Here is a 20476-nt window from a genome sequence, read left to right as displayed (position 1 = left end):
TCAGTCATGGGTTAGGGGTTGTTATAAATGTGTATGGGTAGGGTTTTGTGGCCTGCCTTGTGCAGGAGGTCAGACTAGATGATCATATTGGTCCCTTCTGACCTATGAGTCTATGAGTCATTTGGGGGTCAGCCCAGAGGAGTCCACAGGCTTTACAGAAATAAAAGACACACCTAATTGAGTCTTTCTAGACATTTTCTGATCTACTTACATATCTGGGATTCCAAATTAGGTAGTTTTAGGTACAATCTGGTGATTTTCATACCTGGTTCACAGCTTTTTACAGCAAAGCTTCAGCCTTGTTTTGCTCTGTCCCCTCTCTCCAGAGAACAGACAGACCGACCCAATTTTAGAAAGTTCTAGCCCTCCCATTGGCTCTTTTGGTCAGGTGCCCAACTTCCTTCCTTTTACCTGCGGACTTGTTACCCCTTACACGTAAAGCAAGTAGAGAACCGCTACTAACAGGGATTTTATAGCTAACTGGCTGGCTGGGTGTCCATAAAAGGGAGCTACTCCCACCCTTCATTTATCACAGATGGCTAGACATCTTTGTCTAATTTCAAGCCTGAACTTGTTGATGGCCAATTTATATCTACTTGTTCTTGTGCCTGCATTGGCCCTTAAGTTAAATAACTCCTTTCCCTCCCTAGTATTTATTCCTCTGGTGTATTTATAGAGAGCAATCATATCTCCCCTCAGCCTTCCTTTGGTTAGGCTAAACAAGCCAAGTTCTTAACTTAAGAGAGTCTTGTCTCCTCAGATCATCTTAGTAGCCCTTCTCTGTACCATCATGAGAAACTGACCTGACATTCAGAACAATGAATATCTGCGGGGTTATTGAAAAATGTGATGCCCGAATGAAAGCATTAAGCATGGAAAGAACCAAATTGTATCTGATTAAAAATGCCTGTTGAGGCACAAAGACAGAATACTTGGATAAACAAACCAGATTTGTTTATAAGTGTACAGGCAAACATAAAAGGGATCCAGCACAAAGGATGGTTATGTACATAAAGGAAGCAACTTTTTTTTTTAAAAGAAGGTTAGTGCTCTTAACGCAAAATGAAAAGGATGTCAAAAGAAAAAAACTGTCACAGACAAAGCTTTGATGATGAAACACAGACATATTTACTGGATCTCAAGTTTACAAAGCAAGGTTATACAACAGACTGGATTTTGAAATGGGAAACAAAGCATTTCAGAAACAGATATTGGAGGTGAGCACAATGTAGTCAGAGTAAGCATACACAATATGTACAGCCCTACCAAATTCACAGTCCATTACGACGAACATGGTTGCTGCCATATGACCTAATAGTTGGACACAGGTCCTGGCTGATATCTGTAGGCTGGTTTGTCCTGCGGTGATCAAGGGTCTCAAATCTGTGTAGTGGTAATGAGGCTTTGGCCTCCAGCACATCCAGGTGGACCCCAATGAACTCTAGTTTTTGAATGGGGTGTCAACGTCGATTTTTACATGTTTATTTTTAGTCCTAGTTGAGAGGAAAGAATCATTATCCTTTGAGTAGCTTCTACAGCATCTTCCTGAGAAAGGGTTGAGTAGACAGCTGTCTAAATAGGAGAATTTCATGACTCCCTGCCTGCAGAGGTGGGCCACCACAACCGCGAGAACCTTGGAGAAAATCAGGGGTACCATAGAGAGGCCAAAAGGCAGTACTTTGAACTGGTAGTGATTCTGTCCCAGAATGAATCCGAGGAACCTCCTGTGCACTGGGTGTATGGAGATATGAAAATATCTATCCTGGAGGTCAAGGGCTGAGAACCAGTCCCCCCTGTTTCAGTGCTTGGATTATAGCTGCTAACGTGACCATCCTCAATCACTGAACCTTCACAAACATGTGGCGTTTCCTTAGGTCGAGAATGGGCCTCCATTCCCTGCTCTTTTTCTGAGTTAAGTAGTAGTGGGAATAAAAGCCTCTCCCACCCTGTGTTGGTGTGGTTGAATCAGTACTGACGCAAGTGCAGGAGGTGATTTATTTCATAGAAGGTGCTTGTGAGACGGGTCCCTGAACAGGGACAAGGAGGTAGGGAGAATTGGGGGGGGTGGTGGTAAGAGGGCATGGAGGTAAATGGGATTGAGTAACCCATGTTTATAAATTTCTAATATTCATTTGTCCAAGGTGATGGTCTGCCATACTGGGTGGAATGGGATCAGGTGGTCTCTGAAAGAATGGATGGATGAATGATGATGGTTCCAGTGCTTGGAAATGGGGAAGGCATCTCGGGCCCTTGAGCAAAGCCTCAAAATTGCTATTTCAAGGACGGTTGTTGGGATCTTGATGGCTGAGATGGGAATGGTCTTAGGCCTCTGTCTCCATTTTTGTAGGTCATATTGTCTCTGTGGTTGGACATATGGGGGCAGACTTTGATTGGTATTTCCCCAGCTTTCTTCTTTGTGCAGGTGTGTAAACGCGTAAAGACCAAAGAGTTGCCCTGCACTCCTTTCGGGCATAGAGGAATTAGTCAGTCTTGGCCGTGACCAATTGCTGGCACTCAAAGGGAGGATCCTTAACAGTAGATGGGACATTCTTGGGAAACCCAGAGAGGTGGCATCATGAATCCCATCACATAACTTAAGCAGTGGTAATGGATCATGTGGCTGTGTCTGCCACATCCAGTGAAGTTTACAAGACCTTCTCTGTGAGGTGGTGTTTTTTTTGGTTACAGTAAATAAATGTGGACATCTTAGAATCTTAGATTTCGAAATCTTAGACATCATAATTTATGTAGTTATACTTGGCCATCAAAGCTTTGTAATTGGTAATTCTGAATTGCTTAGTTGCTGACAAACAGGCTTTGCGCCCAAAGAGGCTAACTGCTTCCAGTCCTTATTGTATGGGGTGATTCTGGAGTGGTGGTGTCTTTATTCACAGTCTCTACCACCAAGGAATTTGGTGGGGGATGTGAGAACAAAAAATCCATAGCCTTAGAAGGGACGTAATACTTTTTGACTGCTCTTTTACAAGTGGGTGGTATTGTTGCAGGGATCTGCCAGATTATCTTGCCTGGGTCCACAAGTGCCTCATTTATAGGGAGTATAATCTTTGATGTTTAGGTCTGTAAAATATCCAACAGTTTAAGTTGAGACTCTGCAACTTCTTCCAAGGGTATTTAGAGTGAGTCAGCTATTCTTTTAAAAGCTCCTGGAACTGTTTAAAGTCAAAGTGGTGGAGGCATAACTGCTTTGTCTGGGGAGGATGAAGAGAGATTGATTGGACAGGTGATTTCCTGTTCCAAAGCTTCCTCCTGTTCTTCAAAAGTTTCCTCTGGAGGGCTGTACCTACTGAGGCTGATGAGGAGCACCTGTAGGTGCTGGAAGGCCTAGAGTACTGGTGGCTGTATGGAGGCCATGGATTCTAATAAGGCCATTGCAGTGGGAATGGTATTGGTGGTGGCATCCATGGATGTCCATACCACCCCTGGATGTCACTTGGCTGATATCCAGATTGGTCTGGTAGTCATGCAAATGGGTGAGGAGTGGTCCCCTTCCCCTTCATACTCATCGCTGGAAAAAAGAGGGGCTGATCTCAGTAGTGATCTAGATTGGCAAGGTACTGAGTATGGAGTAACATCAATATGAAGAAGGGGAGATTCTGGTGTTACATAGACTAGCAAGTCCTTGCGATGAAGAAATTGATGTGGTGCTGCAAGCCTCGATACAGAGGATGGTGTTGTAGACAGTACTGCTGTCATAGCTGATGTCGCTGTGCTATGCACTTCAGGATCAGTAGATGGCACCATAGACTGTAGTGATGTTGAGCTTCTTGGTGCCAGATGTTTAAGAGGCTCCATCGGTACTGAGGAGGAGGAGGAGGAAGGCGGCTTCTCTCTGTCACTCCTCTCAAAGCCAGCCTGCTTAAGGTCTTTGGCTTTCACAGTATCAGCAGTACCATAAGATCCTGTCAACTTGTAGGTGCTCAACCACTCCGCAGTCGGTACCAAGTGTGTTGAATGAATCAGGAATTGCTTCTTTTTGGCTAGTTTCCTGGAATGGGAATTTGTTGCCTGCTTTTCTCTCCACCTTTTTTGAGGATTGATTTCCTCTGAGGGTGGCAGAGATGGTCTGTTGCAGATTCACCTAAAGTTGAGCACCCAAAGGGACACTCCTCGAAGAAGAATTTATCATTATGTGAAAGGTTAAAAATGATCATCCTGCCATTTTTCACCTACTCTGGATTTAAGATTTCTAACACACCATGCCCCTGATAAGGTGACAAGGTCGGTGTGGTAACATATTTTACTGAACCAATTTATGTTGGTGGGAGACAAGCTTTTGAGTTTACACAGAGGTCCTTCAGGTCTTGAAGACTAGTTGTGTGTAAGCTCAAAAGCTTTTCTCTCTCACCAACAGAAGTCAGTCCAATAAAAGATATTACCCCACCCACCTTGTGTATCTAATATCCTGGGAACCAATGTGCCTACAACAACAGGGCACACAAGGATAAGGTGCACAGGGAAAAGAAGATGGGGCCAAGAAAGCAGAGATGTGTTAATCAGGAAGGTGTCTATTTCATAGTGTAGTACACCTCTGAAAGAGAGACTGAGCCTTAGATCACTTACTCTGGGACAGTGAGAAGATAAAAGAATCACCAGACTACACCTTCTCAAAAATAGTATCAGAATTACTCAGGTGTGAGTCGATCCTTGGTAGTTTTAGGCTAAGAAATTAGCTATGTGATTTAAAACAACACACACACACACACGCACACTAAAGAAGGACCCCATGACCACTTGCTCTTTGCCTGTTACAAAATTGAAAATAAAATGTACATTTGAAAGAGTGGTTTTCCTCAGCCAGATTAGAGGCGGCAATGAATTGAAGGGGGTGGAGACAAAAGCAAATATGTTTTACTGTAACTGAGCTTGATAAAAAAGATGAGCTTTTCCTTAATATCAACCTATAAATCTACAAACTCAAATTTGTAAAATAGGTTTCCAGTCTATTAAAATGAAAATTTGTTTGTTTTTTTTTTAAAAATAGCTGGCCTGGAAAAGGCTTGAATTACACTAAACCGCTGGTAATTCCCCCCTTAATTGAGGAATAAATTGCACAGAACACTACGTGACTCTCTTTACTCTTGGAGAAGTGTGAAGAAAAATTTCTGGAAAGTGTTGGGATACATTCTTTTCTCAGTGCAGAGAATCAGTTCTCTTTCACATCAGCTTATTATTTCAGAGCGAGGAACTGACAGGTTTCAACCGCTTATATCAAGCATTGTGTAGAAAAGGAATGGAGAGCCTGAGGGAGGAAGAAAGATGATAGACACCTACTTGACTTCCTCTTCACCTAACTGCTTCAGTATTTCCAACTTTTTCAACCCCTGCAGTTGCTCTATCTGAGGACCAATCGATTGGTGCATGACAGATCATTTCAGGAGGCAGAAGCAAAAGGTTATTTTGTCCTTTCTGGAAAATGGTTTGCTGCCTAGGAGTTTTATGATAATCTGAGACTGTAGGTTTTCACCACCACCAGCTGGGGAGACAGCTAGTGCAGAGATTTAAGAGTGTAGATACTACTCTTGAGGGGGGAGAAGCAAAATTTATTACTAGTGCCTTCCCTTAATCCAGTCACTGGCTAATTTAATCCTCCCCTTAATTTTAGAATTAAGTCATTTATATTAAACACAATTCTTGCCCTTTATTTTGATAACTTTCGTAAGGATGACTGGATAATACAATCACTGCCCATAGAAAACTATTAACAGAGAGCATTTTCTACAAAACAGCTCTCAAAATTTTACTTGAAAAGAATGTGAATTGCTTTGGATATAAACACTGTCACATGGGCAGACAACTGGCAGAAAAATTATACATAAAAGGGAACCCATTTGGAAAGTGGTGCCAGTTCAGTTCTGACAAAACAAGCATTGGTCAACCAACAAGGTTGGCTCAACCTTGACATTACTGGCTGTACACTCTCCTCCGCAGCTCTTTTTTTTTTTGTAGAATTATCTGTCATCCTTAGGTTTTCAGGCACAGGGAAATTTGCACAATATGGGGCAAGAGCTCTCACTCAGCCCAACACATGATTTGGTTAAAGAGGTTAGCAATCTCATTAAAGAAAAGGCATTAGGATTAATTATGGAGATTTCCTTCAGTTTTGCAGAAGGCAGAAAGTCAGGAAAAATAAATGTCTGTGCCAAAACTGGAGACAGAAAAGAACTGGCAGGTTTCCCATATAAAGTCAAGTCACTATCCCATGCCTGAAAGGTCTGATACAGCCTCTTTCTGTAGAGCAGAGGAATGCTGAGCCCAACCACAAGAGAATTTCCCTCCAGCAATTGTTAATGTCAATTGTAGAATCTTCTTACTAAATGGGAGTTTCCATGTTAATGTATTCCTACTACGCAATTATTTTAAATCCTCAGCATAGAGAGCATAGTCTAGAATACGAAAAGGTATTTATATCTTTGACCAGTGAAAATGAAACTCTTTAAAAAACACAAGAAAAAAGAAAGCGGTAGCAAGGATTACAATAATTTCTCATCGATAAGCTTTTTTCAAAAAGGACATTAGAAAAAAAACCCAAAAGTTGAAAGGAGCATGTTTAATATCACCTGCATGTCAGGAGTATTATTCTCGAGAACACAGATACAAATACAAGAAGCTAGCCTTTAGAGGAGACTGATTTATGCTCATTAGTTAAACTCTCCAAATGCACAAACAAGTGTGTCAAACCCTTTACTAGTAACTTTACTGGCTTATTATCTAGACAACTAGAACTACAGAATTCAGATTATTAAACAGAGGTCATCTATTCTTTGGAGAAAACCCAAAGGATTTTGAAAGTAATCAGACTGGAATGAAACTAAAAGTTCCACCTAATCTTATTTGTGTCTGTTTTATGAGGAGTCTGAAACTTCGTGTATTCAATCCAACATGAAATTTTTAAAAACAGAAAGAAATTAGATTAAAACCTACTACTTGAGCAATTAAAAACAGATGAGTATTCCCCAAGTAATATTACTTAACATTAAACAAACATTGAAGTGTTCAGACTAGAATCTTTCATGTTTGAAGTCCCATTCCACAAAAAACCAGCTTCGGTAACTAAAAGTATAGTTAATTCTGGTCTTCCACATTTTAATTTTCAGGAATCTGTATCGTGATTAGTGAATCTGTTCCACTTTTAGTGGTGACTAGTGAAAACAAAAGGATTCTGCTTAATCCTAGCGAAATATGACAGAGACTCAAGTATGAGATTATGAGGAGCAGAACTTGTTGGATAAAGGACATGAACACCAGCTTCTCAAAGGGCTTGTCCCCTCATGAAAATTATTCTGGAATAATTGAGGCTGTACTAGTGGATTAATTTCTAAAGTTAATTAAACTAATCTGGAATAAGATATTTTTATTCCAGGAAAAAAAAAGCGTATCCACACATGGAGTTAACCAGGAATAGCTTTTCCAGAATAACTCCCTATGCAGACTAGCCCTGATTGCCTATATTACCTTATTTGCATATGGAGGAAACCTGCTTATGGATGCATCTGCAGCAAGTTGAATATAAATTCTGAGACAAGGCCCTTAGATTCTGTGGTGTTCCTGCAGAAATTCTGTAGTAACTTCAGATGAATTAAAATGAAAGGCTTTGGAATTTGGGGAGGCAGTTGGGATTGTGAGACAAGTAGTTGGATATTTCTGCTAAAATGATCAGCAAATAAATATTTAAAACTATTAACAACACACCTTTAGGTTTCAGAGTTATTACCCCATGGAGAGGAACCCAAGAACATCATGCCTCAGAGCTAATTCATGCTGTACATAGATTCAAATAGGTATTACTATGTAGGTTTACACTCTCAGTTCACATTTGTTTCTGCAACCATAAGGACTAGATTTCTTTTAAAAAAAAAGAAAACTGAGTTTCTGGACCACATGGTCACAGACCTATTGAATACACAGGGTCTTACCTATTGGTCTGCATTGGTGGCTAGACTGGAGTGCAGAAGACTTATGATAAATCCTAGCATAGGAGGGTGAGAGAGAGAAGAGACGAGACCAAGCAGCTTTGTTAAGCCTAGATTCAGGCTTTATGGTGGAATAGGGTTCTGTAACTGCAGAAACAGTCTGTCTAAAGCATTTAAAAAAATCTTAGAGCCATTGGGTTGGAAAAAAGAGGAGTTATCCACAGGAGAGTGAAATATAGCCACAAGGTATACTCCGATCAAGCTAATCGCCAATCCTTGATGTTTCAGGGACAGAAGATAGTTCAGCAAATACTGAATAGAAGCAAGAATGGGCTCAGAAGGAAAACCTCTTCCATTTAGCCAGGTAAGTAGTTCTAGCTGATGGTTTCCTGCTACTCAGCAACATATCCTGAACTTCTCTAGAGCAGGACTCCTTCACCAAAGTTAACCTTGAAGCCTTTAGGGCAGGGGTAGGCAACCTACGGCACGCATGCCAAAGGCGGCACACGAGCTGCTTTTCAGTGGCACTCACACTGCCCGGGTCCTGACTACTGGTCCGGGGGGCTCGTCATTTTAATTTAATTTTAAATGAAGATTCTTAAACATTTTAAAAACCTTAATTACTTTATGTACAACAATAGTTTAGTTATATATTATAGACTTATAGAAGGAAACCTTCTAAAACATTAAAATGCATTACTGGCACACAAAACCTTAAATTAGAATGAATAAATGAAGACATGGCACTCCACTTCTGAAAGGTTGCTGACCCCTGTTCTAGGGTGTCAGGCGAAGGGCCTGACGAGTGGAGTGGAGGAGGCAGGTGTGATTCTGTGAAACCAAGTATGTGTAAAGCAGCAGTGGGGATTGACAGAGGTCCACTGAGCTGGTGGGGGGGAAAAAAACAACAAAGTGTTGATGGGGCCATGCAGGGGTGATCAGTATAAGATGGCCTTGTCCTGCTTGATTTTGCACAGAACTCTGGTCAGAAAGGGTTGGGAGGAAAAAAGCATACAGCAGACCCTGACCATGGCAATAGAAAAGCATCCAGGAACAAAACTGGTGACATTTTCTGACCCACTAAAAGACCCACTTGGGGAGACCCTCAGAACTGGAAAATGGATCTTGCTATGTCTGGGTGAAGGGACCACTCCTGGTGATGAACAAAAAATCTGCTCAGGCAATCTGTCAGTGTATTCTGAGCCCTTAGGACATGGATTGCTTTCAGAAGTAGAGTTGATGATGCAGAAGTCCAAAAATAGGATTGCTTCTCAGCAGAGTAGTGAGGACTGCATCCCTTCCCATTTATTTACATAAAACATGGCTGCTGTATTGTCAGTCAGCACTAACGAGCCCCTTCCCCTGATGTAAGGCAGGAATGCCATGCAAGCTGATCAGATAGTCAATACATAAACATTGGGAGTTTTGAGCTGAGCTCGAGTAGACCAGAAAACTTGCATCTGCTGGGGTCCCAAGTGACCCCTCCCACCTGGGTCTGAGGCGTCCAAGACTAAGGTAAGATATTATTGAAGTGGGGTGAAGGGAACTCCCTTGCAGACATTGGACATGTCTGTCCACCAATCTAGGGAGGATAAGATCCAATTTGGTACATGCACTTACCTGTCTATGTGGTGCCTTCTTAGTGAATACACAGCCAACACACTTGAAGGAGTTAAACTCAGCCTGGCATTTTGTACTACAAAAACACATGCTGCCATGTGCCCCAGCTGCCTTAAACAGTTTCTCACAGTGATGAGAAGATCACCCTTAAAGTCCAGAATGAGGTTTTGTATTACATGAAACCTACAATAGTAAGGTCCTGGCCATTTTTGAGTCCCGAATCATTCCAACAAATTCTATTTTCTGAACTGGAAACAGGACTTACTCATCTCTGTTGAGCAGCAGGCAGACAGCAAAGAAGGTGGCTGAGATTTTGTTTATGCTGGACAACATCTGTGTGCTGGACTGACTTCTTATCAGCCAGTCATCCAGGTAAGGGAAGACATGGACCTCTGACTTCTGAAGGAATGCTGCTATCCCTGCCGTACACTTTGTAAATATATGCAGGGCAGCTTAGAGATCCAAGGAGAGCAGTGTGCAGTGATAATGGAGACCGCTGACCGTGACTCTCAAATTTTCTGTGGCTCTGATGAATACTTACATGAAGTAAGTACGCTGTAACTCAAGAGCAGCATACCTCTGGCTCCATAGAAGGGATTATGGAGACTAAAGTGATCATCTGAAATGTCAATATTTTTAGGAACTTAGATCTAAAATAGTCCTGAGACACCCTTTTGCTTTCAAGATTAGGTAGCATCAGGAATAAAACCCCTTTCCCCTGAACAAAAGAGGGACCTCCTCTATAGCTCCTACAAGAAGCAATTGTATCTCTGGCAGTAACACTGCCTCATGAGAAAGATATCTGAAGAGTAACAGGGAAGGGAGATAGGGAGCAGGATAGGGGAGGAATAAATTGGAATGTATATCAGACTTCCACCATGCTTAGGTCCCACCCATCTGTTGTGATGTGGGCCTCAGAATGACAGAAGTGAGACAGGCGGTTTGCAAAAATTGGGGAAGAAAAGGATAGCCCTCTTAGAGCTGGCAGTCTGCTCTTCACCAACTCAAAGCGAGCTCTTGGAGGATGCTACCTGCCTTGAAGAACAGGCTGCTCCAGAAGTAGACGGTGGTGGTAGGCAACTTTGTAACCTCTGTTAGTTCTCCTTGGCAGGTCCTGGGCTTGACAGGCATATCCCTGAGAATGCTGTGACTGGTGATGATGGAATGATGCCTTTTATTTCACTGCAGGGGTGTAAATGCCCAGGGGTTTCAGGGATATTCTAAAGCAGGGGTAGGCAACCTATGGCACGTGTGCCAAAGGCGGCACGTGAGCTGATTTTCAGTGGCACTCACACTGCCTGGGTCCTGGCCACCGGTCCAGGGGGCCTCTGCATTTTAATGTAATTTTAAATGAAGCTTCTTAGACATTTTAAAAACCTTATTTAATTTACATACAACAATAGTTTAGTTATGTATTATAGACTTATAGAAAGAGACCGTCTAAAAATGTTAAAATGCATTACTGGCAAGCAAAACCTTAAATTAGAGAGTGAATAAATGAAGACTCGTCACATCACTTCTGCAAGGTTGCCGGCCCCTGCTTTAGAGTCTTTGAGACTGTACAGAATCTCATCAGTTTTTTTTCCTGAGAAGAGCGACAGCCCTTCAAATGGGAGATCCTGGACTGTTTGTTGCACCTCTAGAGGGAGACCAGAACAGTGTAACCAAGACACGAGCCTCATTGTGATGGCAGAAACCGTGCCAGGAGCTGAAAATCTGCTTTGCCAAGACTTGCCTGTATGCTTATGTATAAATATTCAAGACAGAGCTAAATTCTCAACTATTTATTATAAACAGTTTAATTCCAGTTCTTAATAACTATATAACTAAATAGAATTTTCTTGAAGTCTTTTAAATACGTAAATCCCATCCCACATATATTCTGGAGCAAGTTTTTCACTGCTAGAAGTATCTTGAAACTAAGGGACTAGTAGGACAAGCAAGCACATTCACTCTGCTCAGTATCCTAGTCTTTCAGAACTTAAAAATTCCTTGCACTCTGGAAATTGTCACAGCTGTGAGTATACACCAAAAAAGAACACTAAAGCAGCTGTGTGAAGACGTCATCTGAGGAACCAAATTGTAGCCGTTTTCATAGTGTACTGAGACTCTTAAAAGGTACATCTACACAGCTTCTGGGTGCAAATCTTGCAGCTTGGGTCAAAAGACCTGTTATTTGGGTTCATACTAGTGTGCTAGAAACAGCAACATGGATTTTATGGCTTGGGCTGGAGCTCAGGCTCTGAAACTCTGGGTAGGCTTCAGAGCTTAATTTCAAACATCAAAACAATATCTCCACAATTATTTTTAGCATGCTAGCCCAAGTTCCTCAAGCACAAGTCTGTCAACCTGGGCTGTAAGACTCGCTCCCAGAAGCCATGCAGACATATCCACAGAGTGACGGAGGCCATTCATTTAAAAACTGTTGTCACTGGCTCCTCAGAAGACATCCTCAAAGTACTGCTTTACCATTTTCTTTACTGCAAGAGCTTCAAAGGCTATTATTGTCAATTATGACAATTTCCGAAGAGTAGGTGAGAAAATGCCTTGACGTTCTCAAATAATCTGATGAATTGGGTCACCGAGGATCAGGATTGCATTTACTGGTTCCAATTAGTGTCAATGACTTTTTAAAGAAACTAGTCTTATTTCTATTTCAGTAGAGCCTAAAAACCTCTATTAGTGATCAGAGGCAGTGAGATCATACTTCTTAAGGTGGTATGAGTAAATGGCTGCAATGTCTTCCAAATTCTAAATATTTCTTTTAAAATAACCTGGAAAGGAGAAAAAACACACACACAAACAGTTGGACTTGTGCCTTTTATGATTAATAAAGGCAGCGAGAAGGGATGTTTTTTGTTGGTTTTTAAATATTTTTTTCTGCTTGTTTTTTTTTACATTAGACATTCAAGGTCTCATTTATTCTTCCATTTGTCCAGGAAAATTAAGGATAACTGGAGAACTGGTAGGTTTATAACACCAGAGACAATGCAAGTGAAGCCTGATTAAGACTGAAAGTGATTTTAATTCAGACTGTTTAAAGTTGTGTGTGTGAGTATGAGAGACACACACATACACCCCTATTGAAAAGCAAATATCCAAGAAATGCTGGGAGAAAAAACTGTTAAAAATTCAACACATTCAGTTAGAAGTTGAGAAAGCTCAGTCCACACTGAATATCCCAGAGGTGCTCACAAAACCAAACTCTGTATTCCTATAATTTCTAAAGTAAAAGCAAGCAGAAAAAAAAATCTGCATTTTAAAACAGAACAAATCTGCAGGCCTTAATTCATAGGATTAAAAAAAAAAGGGGGGGGGCAGGGGGGGGAGAAGAGTGCATACCACTTTCCTCCCCTTTGCTGGTAACTTTATTCCATAGCTGTGAACACAAACCATTCCCTCCATTCTCTCCAACACACAAAATTCAGAAAATCATTATTAGGTAGGATATTACAAAAATATAGTGTATCTATAATACAGCTTGTCTGAGGCTCTCCTATAACTCTATAGCAACAGGTACATTGGTGCGTCCATTGCTGCGTACCCGGCTATTTCACTATTTGTCTGAAGTTTAGTTAAGTTGTTATTGTATATCTGCACTCAGAGTTAAAAGCTTTCATCTGTGTATAATCACCCCTACACCGTAAATTGAAAACTGTGCTCAAATATTTTGGCTATTTCTACACTACCACTTAAATCGCTATGGGGTATGAACTCCCCCCCCCCCCCCCAAGCAACTTAGTTTCACTGGCATAAGTGCTCATGTGCACAGTGCTACGTTGGCAGGATAATTTCTCCCGCCAATACAGCTGCCGCTGCTTGGTTTGGTGGTTATTATAACAGGAGAGCTCTCTTCTGTCAGCATGGAGGGGCTGCACAAGCAATCTGACAGCGGCACAGCTGCACTGGTACAGCTGTGCCACTCTAAGATTGCTAGCATAGACATGGCCTTAGTTTACCTAAACTATTCTGAAAGCAGAAGGCAAGAAACCCTCCTCAGGCTCAACCCTGAGCATTCCTGCAAGGTACGGAGCACCCTCAACTCAAAGGTGAGGATGCTTATTTCACAGGAACACTCTACCTTGCAGGATTGAGCTCCTTATGAGTCAACAGTTCTGGAAAGAGCAACATATTTAAAAATGCAAAGAACTGTGTACATTTGTATACTGCCCTTTTATATTTAAGTTAACTTTCAGTGTAGTGTTCATATCACCTGAGTTTGAAAAAAGCTGTGTGAGATTCTTTTATTAAAGAGTCACTTTCAAATTTTCTTTATAAGTTATATTTTAAATATATTTAAATTTTTAGGACAACATACCTGCTTTTTAATTCCATAATCATCACTTGCTTCAGCTTTCATTCTTTCAATTTTTTCTTCTTGCTGTTTTGCTTCTTTTTCATACATAACTTTCTCTTTTACCAACCTGAAAACAAATCGAATGATTTTATTCATACACTAATAAAGTGAGATTAAGCTGTATAATTAGAAAATGACATCATACCCATCAAAAATAAAAATACAGCAACTCTTCAAGAGGCTGCTGTCTACTTTTATAAAAGTTTAGTTAAAAGGTCAAGAATTTAAGATCTAAACCCAAGTGGATAACAAAGTATATCCATGTTAATTCTAGCTTTATATTAAATGGCATGGATTACTTAAACCAATATTCACTTAAAAAGACATTCTGCTACTCTGTTTCAAATAATAGACAAACAAAATGAAGTAGTAAATTCCTAGCTGCCACGTGCTTTATTGATAGAGGAGAAACACTTGTGGTCTGCAATGATGGATTCCAAGTCACAAAAGACAACTGCTCAGATTCAAGTCACGTGGGTTTTGAGCAGAGATATGTTACTCAAGGCAAAGTGTATAATAAGCTATGTTTGCATCTCAAAGTTAACACTTTTTCAGAACAGTCCAAGAAACAATTTTAAAAAAATGATTACTAACCTGTTCTATAATTGTTGTTCTTTGTGATGCATTGCATGGCCATTCCACATCAGGTGTGTGCACCAGAGTCGGAAATTTTTCCCTTAGCAGTATCTGTTGGGGCAACACATACACCTTTGCCAACTCATATTGCTACCAGATGGTACAGAAGGGTGGAACCTGACTTCCCTCAGTTCCTTCTTACCTGAGAGACTCCTATACAGAGGGGAAGGAGAATGGTCATAGAATGGACATGTGCAACACATCTCCAAGACCAGTTACAGAATAGTTAGTAACAGTTTTTTCTTCGAGTGATTGCTCATGTCCATTCCACTTCAGGTGACTCACAACCAGTTCAAACCAGAGATGGGTTTCAGAATCTACCTGAACAAGAACCGAAGAACTTCTTGTCCGAACTTGACGTCATCTCTGGAATGCTGAGAGATGGCATAAAGAGTTGTAAATGTATTCACCAATGACCAAGCTGCAACCCTACAACTGTCTGATATTGGCACTTGAGCTAAAATAAGGTGCAAAAGTTGCTTGAGATCTTGCCAAGTGTGCTACCTCCTGCTTAGTGGGGTTACATTGGCAATGTCATAACACACACATATGCAGGGAGAAATCCATGACAAGCTCCTTTGTGTTGAGACTGTAAGGCCCTTCATTCTGTTTGCAACTGCTACGAACAGTAGATATGACTATCTAAACTAGTGGTTCCCAAATTTTTTCCCTCATGCCCCCCCCCACCTGTCTGTCCTGTCCCCCCCACCCCCAGAGCTGGGTTGTAGTTCCAGGAGGGGGGGAGACGTAGCAAGGGGTAAGGGGGCTGGTAGCTGGGGCCCCGGGCGTGGGTTCGGCAGCCAAGGTCAGGACTAGAGCTGGGTGGCGCTCACTGCACACCCCTATGAGGGCTGGCCCAGGCCCCAGCCATACTCCCCCCCGAACATTTCTCTGCATGCCCCTGAGGGGCATGCCCCACAGTTTGGGGACCTCTGATCTCAACAATCTGGTTCTGTCCAAGTAAAAAGCTAATGCCCTTTTGACATCCAAGGCATGGAGTCTCTCCATCCTTTAGACAATGGGGCTTAGGAAAGAAAATCGGTAAGTATATTCCTTGGTTGAGGTGGAATTCCGACACTACTTTAGTCACAAATTTCAGATGTGGACACAGTAAATTTTGTCCTTATAAAAGATTGCGTAAGGAGGCCTCTACCAGCCCAAGGATCTGGGTCCCCAGATCACCATAGGACCACTGCTGGCTACCAGGAGTAGGATCCTCTGGAGGAAGAAGAGTGATGCCTTCTATCCCTGGAGTGAGGGGCATAGGAACATATCTTAGAGCAATGGTTCTCAACCTATTTACTACTGTGGGCCACGTCCAATACTACCTGACCTTGAGGATGTCACATGGGCCACAGCTGTGCGCTGATTGGGCCGTAGGTTGAAAACCACTGCCTCTGAGGAAAAATCAGAGTCACCTGACCAGAGATGCACTGTACCTTACTTGTAGGTATGTCGATTAAGTCTGAGGTTCAATCAGTACTGGACAACTTGTCTCCTATGCTGCTGGAGAATCTGGTACCAAGAGACTTAACAGGTCTTGCACAGCAGCATATGCCTCTGGTATCATCAGTACCAAAAGGTTCTCCTGCTGCTGCCGCAGCATTCAAGGGGTCAGACCCACAGCAGGTATAGGCCTCAGTGACAAAGGTACTGGTGCTCGAGTCAAAAACCTTGAATGTGACAAAGTCAGTACCAGGGAGCACTTCTTTCCAGAGGTTACTCTGCCCTGCTCTCCAGTTTGCTTGCTGGTAGACAGTACTGGGTACCTCAATCTTTTGGAAGAGATTAGCTCCTTTGAGGCATGCTGTCTGTTAGTTCTTCCTCACTACCAGGAAAGGGGAAATGCTGCAATGTTCAGACATTCACTAACTGGCATAGAAGTACTTGGTGCCCACCCTGAGTGGGACAGTTCAGATGGTGGACACAAGGTGGCCTCATGAGAAGGAGACAAAGCCTCACCTTTCTATTATTTTTGATCCAGGACTTGAAATGTCCACAGATTTCACAGTGGTCCTAGATGTGACCCTCATGTGGCATTTGGAATGAGGATTACTTATTGGCATAGACTTGCAGCCGGTGCAAGGCTTAAAGCCTGGAGGCTGAACGTGCCTCAATACTGACAGTCAGCACCCAGAACAAGCATGAACTGACAATCTAAGCAAAACTAAATAAAATAACTAAAAGGTCTAACTAACAACTGAGAAGTACACTAAGTATACATAAAGAATTATTCTTAGGAAAGACAGAACACTTGCAAAGCAAGCAAACACACACTAACTACCAATCATGGGCAGTCAGAGGGAACTGAGGAGAATCGGAGGCCACCCTTTATATCACTGCACAGCAGCATGAGGCAGCTGAGGACATGTGCTGCCCCAACAGGTACCACTAAGGGGAAAAAAGTCTCCTACTCTGGTGCACTGGGCATGCCCACACCTGAAGTGGGATAGACATGTTCAATTACTCAAAGAACTGTAATTACATAAGAATGGGTCAGACCAAAGGTCCATCTAGCCCTGTATCCTGTCTTCCGACAGTGGCCAGTGCCAAGTGCCCCAGAGGGAATGAACAGAACAGGTAATCATCAAGTGATCCATCCCCTGTCGCTCATTTCCAGCTTCTGGCAAACAGAGGCTAGGGACCCCACTCCTGCATAAAATGAGAATTTTAATGTACATAATACTTAAAAAGACAGTGTAATAACCTCCACTATTTAGCATAGGAGTTCAGACTCTGATAGCATGAACCATATATTAATACAGAAATGTCTTGCATACGACCTCCCTTCCCTGTGGTAATTACAGCAATGCTTTATATGGAAAACTAAATTAAGAAAGTATATTTTTATCTTCTTTTAATGCAATTTGGTAGGTGCAAATTAGCAGGAGGAGCAAGCCCATGTGACCAGCCAATTCTTCAGTTCAAGAATCTCTTTTCTAGATCATAGTTATATTTCACACCACAGTACAGAAGTGAATAGATGTAATTCCATACATCAAATCTGACCACAAAATAATATTACAAAGTCAACTTCCCAAACACAGCATCTGAATAGTATCAAGGTTCTTAAAAATGTTTGCTCCAAAGGGCTTTTTGCAAACTCAGAATCCCAGAACTAGTATGTATCATGGTAAGTAGTGGACCCATAATTTAACCTTGATAACTAGCACCAGCATATGGAAAATTTTCTTAAAATCTGTTTTTTCAAAAGGAGACAACACACCCCCTTTTTAGCCTTAACACTGGACCCAGATTTGGAAACTGGGTGCTCTTTGATTTAATCCCCCTTCTCCAGCAAACCATTAAGATCACCTCAAGTAAATTCAAGTCTAATAACTATAGCACTAAAGATTCCAGTTTAATAGAATTCCTTCTAGTTTGCAATATGTTCTCAACATAAAATAACCCAGTGTGCTGCCAAAAACTATGTACCACAAACTCCCATTAGCACAAGTAAATAAAGTAAAAGCTGAACTTATCTGGCTGGCCAGCTGGCTGATCAAAGCTGGCTATTATTGAGCAAATTCAGACACCAACTGCTCAGGTTTACTATATGATTCTGTTATGATGACTAAACAAGAAGGATTTGTATGGATACTAGAGATCTGCATAACATGTATTAGGGCTTTTGCTGGTATAGAAATATCATAAAAACCCACACCTTTAACCAACATTAATGTACCAACCAAAACTTCCATTATAAACTTCACCTGTATTACTTTGTCAAAATAGTGATGGCTAAAAATCATATTAGGGGAAACGATGAAAGAAGATAAACTGCATAGCCTGATAGGGTCACAAATACTTTGGAGTAGCAGTAAACCTTTCTAAACATCAGTCCTGGACCTGGCATCAGCATCAAAAAGTACAATTTTATAAAGGACTGGATAACTGTATGATCAGGATGTCTTAGGTCAAGGTAATATTCTTTTGCTTGTTAACTTTTTTTAGGAAACATAATTACACAGTTAATGACAGAAAAATTAACTGTGAGATCATTGACTTTTGAATTACTGTACCCAAATTCTTATTTATAAGTTGTTTGATGTAAAATATTTACTTATTAAAATGAAATGTCTAAGTATTATTGTTACAACTAAACTCAACTGCATCACTAAAACGAACACTTTAGAATTTGTTTGTATTAGCTAAAAAAGCTAACTTAAGCTTGTTATATATGAAAATGTAAGTGACAATCAACTAATGTTTATATTCATAAACCAACTCTAGAATCAGTGACTTTACAAACTATAGCCATACAAGCCCTCTCTTAGCAAATAAAAAGGTTTGTTCCTCTAATCACATAAGCACAACTGAAAACCCCTGAAAGCTCACTAAGGTGCAAGCTAAACACATCAGAAGCAGGGTTTGCTGGCCTTGTTGTAGATAAAGCTCCTCTCAAGGAAATAAAAATAAGTTTAAAAACACCACATACACTTTGGAACTTTCTTACAAGTTTATATGTCACCAATTTTAAAACACTTGTTTAAACTGTGATAAACATTACTGCCTTATTATAAAAGGTAGAAGAAAGACTGGACTCGCATTTTTCAGAATTTACACATATTTGAACAGACTACTCAGTGTGATGAAAGTATTTTATAAGTTACACCTATCGGGCTGGCAAGTACTTTGCACCTTATTTACCCCCGTCTCATGAACGGTTGTAAAAAGATAACCATCCCCATGTGTATTGGCTGATGAAAGGATATTTACATATTATAAATGTTCATACAATTACAGTATACTAATGCCAAAATACCAAAAGATTTTACTGTACTGCACACATACAGTTTGCACTTTTGAAATTAATCATTCAACCACCACTCCTTACAACCAAAAAGACAGGACCGTACTTTAGGGTCCAGCTTAAGAAAATAATACCAACAAGATAAATACAGTAAGCAACATTTTTCAAGCCTAGATGCTCATGATGTTAGCTCCTGTGCCTACATGTAGATTTAGGAGCTAACATCATGAGCACTAAAAACATAGTTTTAAAAGTGGAACTATAAGCACTCAGCTTTGAAAAATGTGGCCAATGTATTTTAACCATTACCACTGATGGTAACTCCTTAAATTAAAATATTAAAACGGAAATAGCGATAATTTTTCATGACTGATATTTACCTTCTATATTCCACTCACCTTGATTACTAAAGTTAGACTAGCAATTTCACTTTCCGCCTCTCACGCACACTGATGTTTGTATTCACAGCACTAAAAAGTTTTGATTTCAAACATTTCTCTTAGTGGATTGTGCTAAAGTATCATTAAGCCATTTCTATTTACATATGTAACCTGTCCTATTTTTTCCCCTCTTAACCCCATTTTTTAAAGGGAGGAGCATAACCTAATTTATTAGCATTTTCTCAAAAATAAAAAATCTTTGGTTATGGCACACAAAAGTTGTCAAAACTAAATACTGTGCTTTGACGACCTCTAACCAAAATCAGCAGCAGAACTAATTGTGAACAAAATTATTGCCCTGATAATGCTCCCCCTTCCTCCCTGCACTTCCTGTCTCTGCATGTTTCATCCACTTCAAAGAGGATATAATGGCAATGATGATAGATCCTTCACTACTGCACATGCACTCATGTGGAGAAAAAATAAAAAGTGTTCAGGAATAGTGTGTGTGTTGGGCGGGAGAATATCACATCCTATCTTGTCACAAAAAAAAAAAAAAAAAAAAAGCAGCCACCAAAAACCCACAATTGAAGCTATTTACAGATTAGACAATACAATTCTGAAAAACTTCAGATATGATTTCTTTAACAGCCAGTATATATGACATATACTATAAGTCATAGTGAATTAAAAGGGTTCATGTAGTAAATGAGACAATCCAGAATTAACAGGGGGGAAAGCCTCTTTAGATTACATTTTTCTTATAACAATCCATAGTTAATGTTTTTGTTCTTTGTTA

General features: G+C 40.7%; 1 protein-coding gene across 1 annotated transcript in view; it reads right to left on the bottom strand.

Annotated features, from left to right (window-relative positions):
- TBCA (tubulin folding cofactor A) overlaps nt 1–20476 on the bottom strand; it is a 53067-nt gene that overhangs the window by 6451 nt on the left and 26140 nt on the right. The window contains exon 2 of the mRNA XM_032792715.2: nt 13870–13975. Within this exon, the coding sequence (XP_032648606.1) occupies nt 13870–13975 (106 nt within the window). The remainder of the gene's footprint in view (nt 1–13869; nt 13976–20476) is intronic.

This window comes from Chelonoidis abingdonii, chromosome 6 (genome assembly GCF_003597395.2).
Source record: "Chelonoidis abingdonii isolate Lonesome George chromosome 6, CheloAbing_2.0, whole genome shotgun sequence".
Classification (NCBI taxonomy): Eukaryota; Metazoa; Chordata; order Testudines; family Testudinidae; genus Chelonoidis; species Chelonoidis abingdonii.
The sequence above is the reverse complement of the archived record's forward strand: the minus strand, read 5'-3'. Positions and strand labels throughout refer to the sequence as shown.